Source organism: Pelobates fuscus, chromosome 2 (assembly GCF_036172605.1).
Source record: "Pelobates fuscus isolate aPelFus1 chromosome 2, aPelFus1.pri, whole genome shotgun sequence".
NCBI lineage: Eukaryota > Metazoa > Chordata > Amphibia > Anura > Pelobatidae > Pelobates > Pelobates fuscus.
The window spans coordinates 123,409,010-123,424,352 of NC_086318.1; the positions used below are offsets into that span (position 1 = coordinate 123,409,010).

Consider the following 15,343-nt stretch of genomic DNA (forward strand, 5'->3'; position numbering starts at 1 on the left):
TCAAGAGAATGTGCGGGTGGAGCTTAATATGGGAGGACTTATGTGCCTATATAAGGAGCCTGCACTATTGTCCGGGGCTCAGAACTTGCTGTATTTTGGTGACATTAGTCCCTCTGAGTCCCGATCGGTGATCCAATAAAGAATCTCTTCCTTCCTGAAGAAACCTGTGTCCATCTCTCTGTGCTTGGCTTCCGTCAGTTTTTCCGGTATCATTTGGTGCATTGGCCGGGAAGCTCATCGTTCAACGGTAGCTGAGAGGCAGAGGCGTGAGACGGTCTATCTTTGCCCACGTTCTCTACGGCTGCACCCCTGAACTTCTGCGTGGACCTCCCTTCGTCTCGGCGCCACTGGTCTGTTGTCCAGGAGATCATCGGCCTCTACGTAAGAAGTGCTGGGGTGTCCCCGTCGATGAGTGTGAACTCAGGTTCAGGAACGAGGAGGTAAGACAACTGCTGTTTTAGACGGCAGACCCACTAGGGGTATACCGATTGTGCGGTAGGCCCGTAAGGGGTTTGAATTGTGTATGGAATCTGCCCCCTCTGTCGGAGGGAAGGAGCGAAGGCGCACCGCTCAATCGAACGCTCTTTAGTAAGACCGTTTGATTTGGTTAGTCAGGCGGGGTTCTGGTGTAAATAGCCCTAGCCGGACACCGGTGTCTTGTCTAGACTAGCGTTCTAGGGTGTATATTTTGTTCGCTAGGTCGGAGGGACCGGGAGACTAAGCGGCGTCTGTGTAAATTCGGTTCGCTAGCTCTCAACCTATCTTGGCTAAGTGGGAAGGCGTGTAAATTTGGAACCCACTAGATTTTTGATAGTAATCGACTAAGAGGCGTCTGTGTAAATTCGGTCCACTAGCTCGCTATATGTGGTGCTTGGGCAGTGTGGCTAACCAAAACGGATGTAGATAGTTTTAGGTAGTCCATCAAGGTACTGGCCAATAGTTTAGTTGGGAATTGTAAATGTGTTAAAGATTGTTTAGTAAAGTGTATATCTTGTTAGATAGCGCGAGCTCAGCCGTCTAGCGAGAGTGTTAATAGTGTGTTGCTGTATCATAGTGCACGGTACCATAACCCTGTATATCTACTGACACTGTATATAAGTACTAATCACTGTCGTCCATTGCATGTTTAACACCATAACCACTAATAATTGTATTGTGACCTTAAATTGTGCTTTGACCTATGCTAACCGTACTGTAACCGCTATTTGTAAAAGACGATGTTACTGGGGTGTGTTATAGACGGGTAATTCATATATAGAGAATTATAGCGTGGGTGACTGTATAGTTTCGCCAAAGGGCATAATATTGATTATCTAGTGACTGGTGTAACAGCTGTGTGTGTACGGGAATTCCCTGAGTGTTTATTGTGTTATTGTGTACGTTTCACTTGGTAACCGTACCACGTGGTGCTGTTGCCAGAGGAAACGGGTGTGACTGTTGAATAGTACGCGTGCATAGTATTCGTTGTCAACGACGTTCCATTGATAAGTATGGGCGCGTCGGAGTCAACGATTCCGGATCCCTTAGGTTGTATGGTAAAGAATTTTAAAAAGGGATTAAAAACATGTGATTTTCGGGTTAAAATGTCTCCTGTACGTTTGGTCACTTTGTGCACTAGGGAGTGGCCTACTTTGGTCGCGGCATGGCCGCCACGTGGTAGTTTGGATCCAACCCTGATACAGCGTGTACACGTGGCTGTGTCAGGTAGGCCTGAACTTTACGGACAGTTTCCATATATTGATTGTTGGAGACAGGCCGTAAACGACTCGCCAAAATGGATTCAGATATGCCACGAGGAGCAATGTCGCCTCATGGTGGCCAGGACTTGTTTGTCCACTAGGACTGTGGTTAGGCCCATTTTGGACACGCCCCCTGAGTCCGAGATCCCTTTGCCGCCCCCTTACTTCCCTTTAAGAGGAAATGACGCGAATGCAGGAAGTTCTATACCCCTCCCCTCATTGCCCTCATCCACTTCCGCTTCCTCCTCTAGTACAGAATCCACCCCCCCTCGTATTAAACCTCCCCTTCCGGAACCAGAACCAACCCCCGTTAGATCTAAATATCCTGATTTGGCGCCACTTCAAACTTCCGGTCAAGCTTCTTCTAGCTCGGCTGGGAGTATTCTATTTACTAACTTTTCCCAAAATCAAGCTCCCACATCCTCATGCCCTATTTCCCCCCGACTGGAACCTCTAACTGACGCCCCTCCACGTAGCCCTATACTAACCCGACAACTGACCGGTACCCAACAATTAAAACATTATCAGATGCCTCTTCGTCTGAATCCCGGGTCAGCCTATATCGATGCCGCAGGTCAAATGGCACATGCTGACCCAGTCTTCGTATATGTCCCGTTCACGACTACCGATCTCTTGAATTGGAAGACCCACAATTCCTCGTACACTGAGAAACCACAAGCTATGACCGATCTGTTCACCTCGATAGTTCAGACACATAACCCGACATGGGCTGATTGCCAGCAGTTATTAATGACTTTGTTCAATAATGAGGAAAGGACAAGGATTAATCAAGCGGCCATTAAAGCGCTAGAGGATAGAGCCCGTGCTTTGAATCAAGCCAATCCAGCAGCATGGGCCGCAACACACTATCCTAACACCGATCCCGACTGGAATGTAAATGGCACAGATATGGTTCAACTCAGAGCCTATAGAGACGCTATAATTGCTGGCATGAAAGCCGGAGGGAAGAAAGCCATTAATATGTCGAAGACAGTTGAGGTGATTCAGAAAAGTGATGAAGCACCCAGTGTCTTTTATGACCGATTATTGGAGGCATACCGCTTGTATACCCCCTTTAATCCGGAAGACGCAGATAATTCCCGAATGGTGAACTCCGCCTTTGTCAGCCAAGCTTACGGAGATATTAAGCGCAAGCTACAAAAGTTAGAAGGGTTTGCAGGAATGTCTATCACCCAACTAATGGAGGTAGCGAATAAAGTATACATGAACAGGGAAACAGAGACTAAGAAAGAGGAAGAGCGCAAGATGCGTAGAAAGGCAGATATGCTAGCGGTAGCGATCGCAGGCGTAGATAGACGGGGCCCAGATAGAGGCGATAGTAAGTGGAATGAGGAACCTCTGAGTAGAAATCAGTGCGCATACTGTAGGGAAGAAGGGCATTGGAGGAGTGAGTGTCCGCGAAGAGAACAGTATGAGAGAGACAGACCCAGGGCAGGTTACGGAAACTTTAGAGGCAGAGCGAGAGGTAGAGGAGGCCCCGGAGGGAGCAATGGTAATAGAGGGAGTAATGGGAACAGAGGCAGTGTAAGGGAAGATAGGTACTATCCAGCAGCGCAAAGGTCCCGCGATAGAGAAGGTAGGGACTTTGTAGGATTGGCTGACACGTCATGGAGGACTATTGATACCGACCGGGCTCCATCCCCCTTGGTCGAGCGGAGCCTATGGTCGATGTATCAATAGGGGGAAAAAGGAGTGCGTTGATGATCGACACTGGTGCTGAACATTCGGTGGTGACTGACCTAGTTGCTCCTCCATCTGGAAGAACTATTACTGTAATAGGAGCAACTGGAAAAAGTGCTGCAAAACCGGTTCTTAAAAGTCGACTCTGTACATTGGGAGGCCACGTAGTAAAACATCAATTCCTTTATATGCCTGAATGTCCAGTCCAATTGCTGGGACGTGATATGCTATCTAAGTTACAAGCGCAGATTACGTTCCTACCAAATGGAACAACATCCTTAAAGTTTAATGGACCTTCAGGTTTTATGACATTATCCGTACCAAAGGAAGAAGAGTGGCGACTTTATACAGCGTTGACTAGCCAAAACCCTAGGAGTGATGAGTCCTTATTTAACATACCAGGAGTTTGGGCAGAGAACAACCCACCAGGACTGGCCCGCAATATTCCACCTATTAAAATCGAACTAAAACTTGGGGTTTATCCAGTGAGCCTAAGACAATATCACATCCCGCAGAAGGCTAAGAAGAACATCCAATCTTATCTGGATAAGTTCATACGGTATGGTATCCTAAAATTCTGTACTTCCCCCTGGAACACCCCATTGCTGCCTGTTCAAAAGCCCGGTACAGATGAGTATCGACCTGTGCAGGACTTGAGAGCAGTCAATGATGCGGTTGTTAGTATACATCCAGTTGTACCCAATCCATATAACCTGCTTGCTTTAATTCCTGGCGGGGCTACTTACTTTACAGTCCTAGACCTCAAAGATGCCTTCTTTTGCCTCCGAATTGCCGCAGAAAGTCAATGTATCTTCGCTTTCCAATGGGAAAACGCTGTAACGGGCTCAAAACGCCAAATGACCTGGACAAGACTGCCCCAAGGGTTTAAAAATTCACCTACCCTATTTGGTTCAGCTCTAAGTCAAGATTTATTGGATTTCGAGTCCATCCCAGGAGAGTGTGTATTGTTACAATATGTAGATGACTTGTTGATAGCAGCAGTTACAAAGGAAATATGTCAGCAAGCGACGCACGATCTACTACACATTCTCTGGAAGGCAGGATACAAGGTGTCTAGAAAGAAGGCTCAGTTGTGTTTGCCAACTGTCAAATATCTGGGATTCCATATCTCTGAGGGTCAAAGAATTATGGGGCCAGAGAGAAAAGAAGCTGTGTGCCAAATACCGATACCCAAGAATAGAAGACAAGTGCGAGAATTCTTGGGGGCAGCAGGCTTCTGTAGGATATGGATTCTCAGCTACGCGATACTGGCAAAACCTCTGTATGCAGCTATCAAAGGTTCAGAGCACGACCCCTTCTTATGGACTCAAGAACAGCAAACGGCATTTGAAGATGTGAAGACGGCTTTGATGAGTGCCCCAGCATTTGGTCTACCTGATCACACACGACCATTCTACCTGTATGTACATGAGCAAAGAAGAATGGCTGTGGGAGTATTGACACAGTACTTGGGATCATGGCAAAGACCTGTTGCCTACATGTCTAAGCAACTGGATGCAGTGGCCAGCGGACTTCCACCTTGTCTAAGAGCCGTAGCTGCAGCCGCCCTGCTAGTAGCTGAAGCCGATAAACTCACTCTGGGTCAAGAACTTTATGTACGAGTCCCACATGCAGTACAGACGTTGTTGGATTACAAAGGAAATCATTGGTTTAGTAACAGCCGTATGACCAAGTATCAAGCAATGTTGTGTGAAAACCCAAGAGTGCATTTAGAGACTGTAAATACCTTAAATCCAGCTACCCTTTTGCCACAACCTACTGAAAGTCAACATGATTGTTTGGAAGTAATGGATGAAGTATTTTCAAGTAGACCAGATCTTCGTGATTTTCCCATCCAGAACCCCGATGTTCAATATTACACCGACGGCAGTAGTTATGTGAAAGAAGGGATCCGCTATGCAGGATATGCAGTAACAACAATAGACAAGGTGATAGAAGCTCGGCCACTGGCAAAAGGAACATCAGCACAAAAGGCAGAATTGATAGCACTGACACGAGCGTTACAATTGGCTGAAGGTTTAAGAGTGAACATCTACACGGACTCCAAGTATGCGTTTTTAACCACTCATGCCCACGGAGCTTTGTATAAAGAAAGAGGACTATTGAATTCAGAAGGCAAAGAAATCAAGTATGCAGCTGAAATCCTACAACTATTGGAAGCAGTGTGGGAGCCGAGAGAAGTCGGTATTATACATTGTCGAGCGCATCTGAGAGGAGATGGTGATGTAACCAAAGGAAATCGGATGGCAGACAGTACAGCTAAGTGTGCCGCTGAATCGGGAAGACAGGAGTATGTGGGGCATATAGCTGCTCTTATACCAACTCCACTGTCTCAATGGACTCCAGTTTATACAGCTCAAGAAGAGGAGTGGTTAAAGACTGAACCTGGAAAGTATTTGGAGAACAAATGGTATCAGTTAGAAGATGGAAGAATAGTCATTCCAGCATCACTAACGGTAGAAATTGTCCAAAACTATCACAACGGGACACATTCTGGGAGAGACAGCACAGAAGAATCTCTCAGAAAACATTTCTACATACCAAGATTGTCCAACTTGACTCAGGCCATTGTACGAAGATGTGTAACATGCGCTAAAAATAATGCAAGGCAGGGACCAGTAAAGCCACCAGGAGTCCAGTTTATGGGGGGACTCCCCATGTCCGATTTACAAATTGACTATACAGTGATGCCTAAATCTGGTGGACATCGCTACCTGCTGGTGGTTGTGTGTACCTATTCAGGCTGGGTAGAAGCATGTCCTACTCGTACGGAGAAAGCAGGAGAAGTTGTGAGATTCCTGTTACGAGAAATAATACCCCGATATGGACTACCCTGCTCTATATGATCGGACAATGGTCCAGCTTTTGTTCATCAGTGCCTACAACAACTGACTCATATGCTTGGTATAAAGTGGAGGCTTCATACGGCATATAGACCCCAGAGTTCTGGTAAGGTTGAGAGAATGAATAGAACTATTAAGAATCAGTTGGCTAAAATGTGTCAGGAAACCCAACTTAAGTGGAACGTTCTCTTACCCATAGCTCTATTGCGAATCCGCAGTACACCTACCAGAAGGATGGGCCTCTCTCCTTTTGAAATCATGTATGGGCGACCACCTCCCGTACTTGGTAACTTAAGGGGGGATTTGAGTCAGTTGGGAGAAGGAATTACCCGGCAGCAGGTTGTAGAGTTGGGTAAGACTATGGAGGAGGTACAGAAATGGGTACAAGATAGATTACCTGTGAATATTTATCCCCCAGTTCATAGTTACCACCCAGGAGACCAAGTGTGGATTAAAGAGTGGAATAATGTACCGTTAGGGCCCAAGTGGAGAGGTCCTTATGTTGTTCTTTTGTCTACCCCTACAGCGATAAAAGTAGCCGAAGTGACTCCGTGGATACATCACTCCAGGGTTAAACCAGCAGCAGTCGATTCTTGGCATGTTACAGCAGATCCAGAGAATCCCTGCAAGATCCGGTTAAAACGCACGACTCAGTCGGAGTGACGAGGAACTTTGTGGATTACAAATTTTATTGTTTCAGGGATTTGGTAAGTGAGTGAGAAGGCCATAATAAAGCCTGTCCGCTCACCGACGTATAGTATATAAGCCAGGAAAAGTCTCGAAGGGACCCCTGTGAAGACGAGCAGAACTCCATTCCCTGCAGCCCTTACATCCTGGAAGCTGAGGTGCCTTCGCACGGACGAAGACTGAGGATGACGACGAAAGATGTGTTTATGATAATGTTTATTTATGTGTATTTTTATATTCAGGAAGGTAGAGGTACCGACACTCCTAGCTGTGAGGTATGCATTAAGACTACAAGAACAGGTAACCATATTTCCCAAACCCTAATTTGGCATTCACAATACGAGTGTAAAGGAGATGTATCAAGATGTAGATACCTAAATATAGAATATAGTGTGTGCCATTAAGGAGTAGGAGAACCTAAGTGCTTCAGTCCAGAGTATCAACCTCGTACAATTTGGTTGACTCTTAGGAATGGAGATCCTTAGGGGACCCTAATTAATAAGACGGTATTAGAATCCGTACATTCTTCGGGTGTTCTGCTATTTGATGCGTGTAAGGCGATATCAAGTGGTAGAAAGCCGTGGAATGTATGTGGGGATCTTAGATGGGAGAGGACGTATGGGTCTAACGATAAATATATTTGTCCCAGTAGTAAAAATAAATATGTGAGCCCTAGATGCCCAAATAGAGATTATAACTTTTGCCCATATTGGTCTTGTGTGGGGTGGGCAACTTGGGGACAGACAGTAGACAAGGACATGATTGTGACTAAGTTGCCTACCAGCCCATATTGTAAGTCTATGGAATGCAATCCAGTCCATATACTTATAAATAACCCCGACAAGTTCTTAGATAAATATGGTAATTTATTTGGGTTTCAAATATATGGGACGGGTTTAGATCCTGGGACAGTATTGTTTATAGGGATAGAGACTGATACGGTATCCTCCCAGACTCATCAAGTATACCATTCCTTTTATGAAGAGATGAGCATAGATAATAAGATCCCCCATAATGCTAAAAACCTGTTTATTGATTTAGCCGAAAGTATTGCCGGTAGTCTTAATGTTACCAACTGCTATGTGTGTGGAGGTACTAACATGGGAGACCAATGGCCTTGGGAAGCAAAGGAGGTAATGTCCGGTTCTGAGGCAGTTGACCAATTAATATCTTCACAAGCCGATTATCAGATGAGTGTTAGAGGTAAATCTGAGTGGAGATTAAAGACCTCCATCATAGGTTATGTTTGCATAGCAAGGAAAGGAATGATGTATAATACTTCTGTAGGAGAATTAACTTGTCTAGGGCAAAAAGCTTATGATGATGATACAAAGAATACAACTTGGTGGTCGGCTTCAAATGTCTCAGAACCATCTAACCCGTTTGCAAGATACGCCAATTTAAAGGATGTGTGGTTTGACCTATCCATCACATCTACCTGGAGAGCCCCAGCAAATTTGTACTGGATCTGTGGTAAGAAAGCCTATTCGGAGTTGCCACAGGACTGGGAAGGGGCATGTGTGTTGGGTATGCTCAAACCATCCTTCTTCTTGTTACCTATTGAAACAGGTGAGACTTTAGGTGTTAAAGTGTATGATGTGAATCATAGGAAGAAAAGGGGACCCATAGAGATAGGCGCCTGGGAAGATAATGAATGGCCTCCCCAGCGTATTATAGATTACTATGGGCCAGCCACGTGGGCAGAAGATGGTACCTTTGGTTATAGAACCCCAATTTATATGCTCAACCGTATTATAAGATTACAGGCAGTGGTTGAGATCATTACTAACGAGACATCACAAGCGCTCAATCTTCTAGCGAAGCATAATACCAGGATGAGGACAGCAGTCTACCAAAATAGATTAGCCATGGATTACCTTTTGGCAGTAGAGGGAGGTGTATGTGGGAAGTTTAACCTGAGCAATTTCTGTCTTCAAATATATGACGAAGGGCAAGCAATAGCTGAGCTTACTAGCCATATGGTTAAACTAGCGCATGTGCCTACTCAGGTATGGAAAGGGTACAATCCAAGCAGTTGGTTTGGTAGCTGGTATGAGTGGTTTGGAGGGCTTAAGGCAGTGGTAGGTGGAGTCCTACTGATTTTAATGTTGTGTCTACTCCTGCCTTGTCTTATACCCTTAGTAGTTAGGTCTTTGCAAAGCCTGATAGAAAATATAGCAGAGAGGAAGGCTGCTGCACAGATAATGGCAATTTATAAATATAAGGCTCTAGATCAGGGAGAACCAATGCAGGAAGATGAGTGTTGAAGATTCACATCATAAGATAAGTCTGGTCTGGTTCAAGGTAACTTGCGGTGTATGCAAACCAAGGTTAAGTGATGCCTCAAGTAATTGTGAAATATCAAGAGGCATCAAAGGGGGGAATGTGGTGGAATCTCGGTAAAAATAAATTTAGTAGGCCGAGATTACCACGTGGCATGTGTACGTGCATATGCTGACGTGTCGATCAGTTGGTTGCACGAGGCAAGATACGATCAGTAGTGTACAGAGCATGTGCAAAAATACAGGATGTAGTATTCCCCTCCTCCATTGTGCTGGACAGGCCATGCGGTCAAGCAGGAAGTTAATTCTTATTTGTATTGATTGGTCAAGAGAATGTGCGGGTGGAGCTTAATATGGGAGGACTTATGTGCCTATATAAGGAGCCTGCACTATTGTCCGGGGCTCAGAACTTGCTGTATTTTGGTGACATTAGTCCCTCTGAGTCCCGATCGGTGATCCAATAAAGAATCTCTTCCTTCCTGAAGAAACCTGTGTCCATCTCTCTGTGCTTGGCTTCCGTCAGTTTCTCCGGTATCAATCCTATCTCTCACATGCATCTCAGTAATACCATGCATGTAATATCCTGCGACACTGTGCAGCAGTGGGTTCTAAAAAAATAAATAAAACACATTTGAACTAAATCTCACTAAACCCCTTCTGTACCCAAAACTTTACACAATTCGCTTATAAATGTCCAAGTCTAGAAAACATGAGAGCATCGGGATAATCTGCTCTGATGTATTTATAAAATGGAGGCTGAGCTCCTGTATGGACTGTATATTTACAATGTGTCACAATGTGGGGTGAAAGCAAAAGATTAATATTTATTACAAAGATACAAGATTTCAGCCTAGTGGCCTTAGTCATGTATACCTCTAGGCATAAGCGTTGTATATTTTATTTTGTCCTTTTTGATCTCCAATAACTGTATTCTTTTGCCTTCAGCCTACGTTGACGCCTGTGGACTTCTATTTTTGTGTGTTTTTTGGTGGGCTGCGGACCCCCTTCCACAGAGCTCCCAGTAAACATGCTTGTGTGCAGCCCTTCTTTGACTTTATGTATATTTATAAAAGGGCGTCTGAGCTCCTGTATGGACTGCCCCTTTACACCAGGGGTGCCCAAAAGGGAGCACCCAGATGTTTTAAAACTACAACTCCCATGATGCTTTGCATGCCTTTAGAATGCATTTCGCATGGCAAAGCATCATGGAAGCTGTAGTTTTAAAACATCTGGGATCTACATTTTGGGCATCCCTGCTTTACACTAATCCCCATCACGGTTTCCTGTAAACCAATCCCCAGCGTGTTACATAGTGCCCAGGCAGGATTTTATATATTGATCCCAAGTACCTCCCCCCCCCGGCCGCCATGTCTTCCACACTCAGGAGCGCGCACCCCCCTCAACCCCCCCTCTCTCTCACACCGGCACGCGCACGCTCCTCCCAGGCCCCGCCTCCTCCACGTCACCAGACAGGCCGGGGAAGACATGGCGGAGCGTAGGAGACACAAGAAGCGGATCCAGGTAACCGTGACCGCAGGGAGCCGATAGCCCGGGGGCCCCGTGCCGGCCCGCTCTCACCGGCTGCTGCTGGCTGGGGGGACATGGCTGGCTGGCGGCTGCTCTCAGACCCGGCAGGAAGGAGGGGAGCTGTGTGGCCCCTCTATCTCTGGGTACCGGAAGCAGGACCCCCGGTATTTACATACAGTATGGGGGGGAGGATGTTTGGGGTATCACCGCCAGAGCCGTGCAGAGCCCGTGAGCTTCCACCATGCAGGTTCCTGGGGATGTAGTGGCCCCTGGGGGCCCCAGCCATAAATAATGACTGTGTGTGTGCGTCCCTGACACGTGGGAGTGTTTATATCCGGCCAGTACACAGCCCCATTCTATATCTATGGAGGGATAGCTCTCTATGCCAGCCTTAACATCTGGGGACAAATGGGAGATCATTGGCTGCTGTGGTACTGCAACTCCCAATATGCTAAGGCTGGCAAACCACTGTGGCTAGCAGTATTGTAAGAGGATAGCCAGCCCGTGTGTAAAGGGTTAATACACGTGTGGAGCCTGTTTCACTGCACTGGGCATGTGTACACACATATATAACCAGGGTTCATGGCTACCACCTGGATTTGAGCCACTAGGAAACATATGCTGTTTCTTTGTGCCCAAATGAGAAGGCTTGGTATTAATGTCTGGGCAAGATCTTCCCAAAAATACTACTTAAAAGTGAGAAAATCTAGCAGTTAATATGCTTTCCATTTCTAGAGCATTTAATAGATTTGTTAGAGGATTTTTCCATCCCAAAATAGTTTTTTAGTTTTTTAAAAAAAATCTATTTTTTGGGATGCAGTAGTCCTTGGTATAGTGCACCCTTTTTTATTACTATTATTATTATACAGTGAAATAAATAAAAGAAAAAATATCCCCTTTAATCCAGTGGGAGACCAAGCACTAGCCTTGCACTGTGGTCCAATAAAATCCTTCTCATGGGCAATAATTTTTGAACCCAGGGTGTATGCAGCAATCTGACTAAAACAGCGAGGAGAAGGGGAGGACAGTGCCCTGACTAAATGTCAGTCGCCAGCATTATGATGGATGTATTTTTGTGCACAGAACTCACATCAGCTAATGATGTTGCAAAAGGTGGCTATTTCTGTTCCCTAGGTCATCACCATGGTAACATTACTATAGGTAGCTCCTCCTAATAATAACAATAATTATAATAAATATAATTAAAATGTTCTATTAGGAACTTAACAAGAACAAAGAAAAAAAATGGCTGCGCCACAAAAGTACAGGAATGCAATAAAATACAGTAGGTGTGGGTAAATTACATAGTATATACATTATTTATGAGTACCCCTTTTAAAATGAATTTTTCAGTGCAATAGAAATTCTTGAGCAGGCAGTAGGTCTTTGTGTTAGCGAATATGATGGGTAGATTTCTTAGTTTAATCCATACATATATGCAAGACAGAAAAATGAGAAATCCAATAGTGCAATATGTCAACTTAAATGAGTAATAGGTAATAAAACAACGGTAGCTTACTCACATTTTGGGGAACTATGACCAGCTCCAGTTTTGATAGTGTATAGTGGTATAATCCCCACTTACAGGATGTGTGTTGGTGAGTGTCCGTAGAAGATGGTGTTGTGGGACCCAAAATGACATCTCCAAAGAAATCCAAGTCAACGTTTCGGTTCCTGAACTGAACTTTCATCAGGACATCACATGTCAACGTTGACTTGCATTTCTTTGGAGAATAAAAGAACACATTTATTTAAATCCAGGAGTGCCGGTATTTTTCATGCAAGGTATTTACTGTGTTACTTGGCACTGGGTATTTGACTAGAGATTGGAGTGCAAAAGTGTGTGTGTATGTGTGTATGTATATATGTATGTGTGTATATATACACACACACACACAGAGAAAAACTTGTAAAAGATAGCACTCAAGGGACTTGAAAGTATAGAGAAAATAAGACTTAACTTTAATTCAATAGATGCTTGCCCAAAAAATCGACATTTCAGTTCACACTTTCTTTGAGTGTGAACTGAAATGTTAGAGATTGTAGCCATATTAGTCCAGTGTTGCAGATGTAAAAAAAAAAAAACATAAAATTCGTATCTTGTAATACTTTTTTTATTGGACTAACAGAATTTTGTAATGACAAGCTTTCGGGAGAACCTCCCTTTCCCAAGTCTAAAGCATTTCTGAGCAAAAACGACACATAGAAGTGAAACTTGAGTTGCGATACAGGGGTAAAAATGATGTGAGTGCAGATAAGACACAGGTTTGATAGAAAATAGACACCACTCTCGCAGAGACATTATCAGTGCTTGGAGCGCACCTACAAGGGGAAGACTAGATCTCCCCTAGCTCACTTCACTCAAAATATTTATTTGTAGGTGCGCTCTAAGTACTGATAATGTATGTCGCCAGCATGCAGTCTGTGCTGACGACAGATGTAATGTTTGTACAGAGTTCCAGGCTGCCTGAGTCATGTAACTAGCCCTCAGCACAAAAATGCATATTTCTCTATATGTGTAGCATTTGTAGCAGAAGTGCTGCACACAGAGACCATTCTACCACCATGACCACTGCTAAGAGCAGTCATGGAGGTTAGAGTAACCCTTGGAAGAACCTCCTCCCATAAAAAAAACATTTTTTCCTGTCCATCAACACCTGTATAAGCCATATTTTGTGGCTTACCTGAGGTCTGTTTATTGCTTGGCATCATACTGAGATGCTGCACATGCAGACTCATAGCACCATGATCACTTCAAAGCACTGAAAGGGTTGTGGTGCTTAGAGTAATCCTTTAAAGGGGCACTCCAGGCACCAAAAAAACTTAATCTAAATTAAGTTGTTATGGAGCCAGCAGGCCTCAGGGCTTACTCTTACCTCATGGGGTTAAATCGTTCCCGAATGGCCTAACCCCAAAGTTGCCTCTAGTGTCCATATCTGCTACCCCCTAGGCGGCATCCTGCTTCGGGAGTTTCAGTAAGAGCAGAGTGGCAGCGCTTAATGGCTAAGTGACTCAGCTGACCACTCAGCCAGTCAGTGCCTCCCTGCCCAGCAGCAACTTTACGCTTCCAGAAAGTTGGAGCTAAGATTGGCGCTGGGGGCAGCTTTGAGGTTAAACTGGTTGAAAATGGTTAAACACTTTGATGTTAGATTGAACCCGTTGGTCTCTTGGCACTGCAATCCCAGGTTGTCCAGTGGTTTTGCGTGCACTTTACTATTTTCATCCAGCGAGCACAGCGCTGTCGGAGCGTTGCCATGGTAATGCGCGTCAACGCTCCGACCTGCATGCTCGTGGGAGGTTCACAGCCTCCTGGGTCTTCTTCCTGTCCAGCAGGCTACCGGGTCCCAGCTCCTTCCCTCTCCCTTAAAGGACCACTCTAGTGCCAGGAAAACATACTCATTTTCCTGGCACTAGTGTGCCCTGAGGGAGCCCCCACCCTCAGGGTCCCCCTCCGGCCCGGCTCTGGAAAGGGGAAAAGGGGTAAAACTTACCTTTTTCCAGCACTGGGTGGGGAGCTCTCCTCCTCCTCTCCGCCTCCTCTCCGCCCCGTCGGCTGAATGCGCACGCGCGGCAAGAGCTGCGTGCGCATTCAGCCGGTCGCATAGGAAAGCATTTATAATGCTTTCCTATGGACGCTTGCGTGCTCTCACTGTGATTTTCACAGTGAGAATCACGCAAGCGCCTCTAGCGGCTGTCAGTGAGACAGCCACTAGAGGATTAGGGGGAAGGCTTAACCCATTGATAAACATAGCAGTTTCTCTGAAATCTATGTTTATAAAAAAATGGGTTAACCCTAGCTGGACCTGGCACCCAGACCACTTCATTAAGCTGAAGTGGTCTGGGTGCCTAGAGTGGTCCTTTAACAAAATGCCCGGAGGCTCGTGAGGGAGATCTTTGATCTCCCACCGTCCCGAAAAAGGCGGACAGCAGGGCTCTCCACGGGCCAATCCAAATGATTTCACAGGCCGGACGTTCCCCACCCCTTTCGTAGATACTGTGAACTACTCTTGCCATGGTGTTTTGCCAGGAATCTCACAATGACTAGGGTGCCAAAGGTTAGTCAACACTAGTGGATACATAGTACTAGTAACATGTACTGTATTAGTATACTCCATTTCCATTTATGAGAGAGATGGAAATTCCTGGATCTATTTTATCCATGTTGTGCTAATAGTGTTCATCATTAGAGAAGTACAGATGGATCTGTTGGTAATATATATTAAGAGATGAAATAAATATATCTTAGAATAGGAAGGATCTATTCCTTATTAAAAAGTGCATATTATCGCTGCAGACACGTTAAATTGGTTTACAGAAAAATACAAATATTTCAAGAATAGAAAGCCTATTTACTTATTACTTATCCATATCTTATGCTTAATAACCTTTGTACTATTATGTAAAGTTATCTTTAGATGTTTCCATCAAAAGTGTTATCAAAAGAAATGTTATTTACATAAATATATTTTTAATTTTATTGTTAAAAAAAGTCACTTTTATCCACCCTACTTATAACCGTTGTCTGCCGGTGATGTTTTCATAG

At 44.8% G+C, this 15,343-nt stretch overlaps 1 protein-coding gene across 1 annotated transcript in view; it reads left to right on the plus strand.

Moving 5' to 3' along the window:
• The first annotated feature begins 10,706 nt into the window (after positions 1 to 10,706).
• The window catches only part of SEC62 (SEC62 homolog, preprotein translocation factor), a 34,602-nt gene continuing 29,965 nt past the window's right edge, over positions 10,707 to 15,343 (plus strand). The window contains exon 1 of the mRNA XM_063442650.1: positions 10,707 to 10,794. Within this exon, the coding sequence (XP_063298720.1) occupies positions 10,759 to 10,794 (36 nt within the window). The 5' untranslated portion in view covers positions 10,707 to 10,758. The remainder of the gene's footprint in view (positions 10,795 to 15,343) is intronic.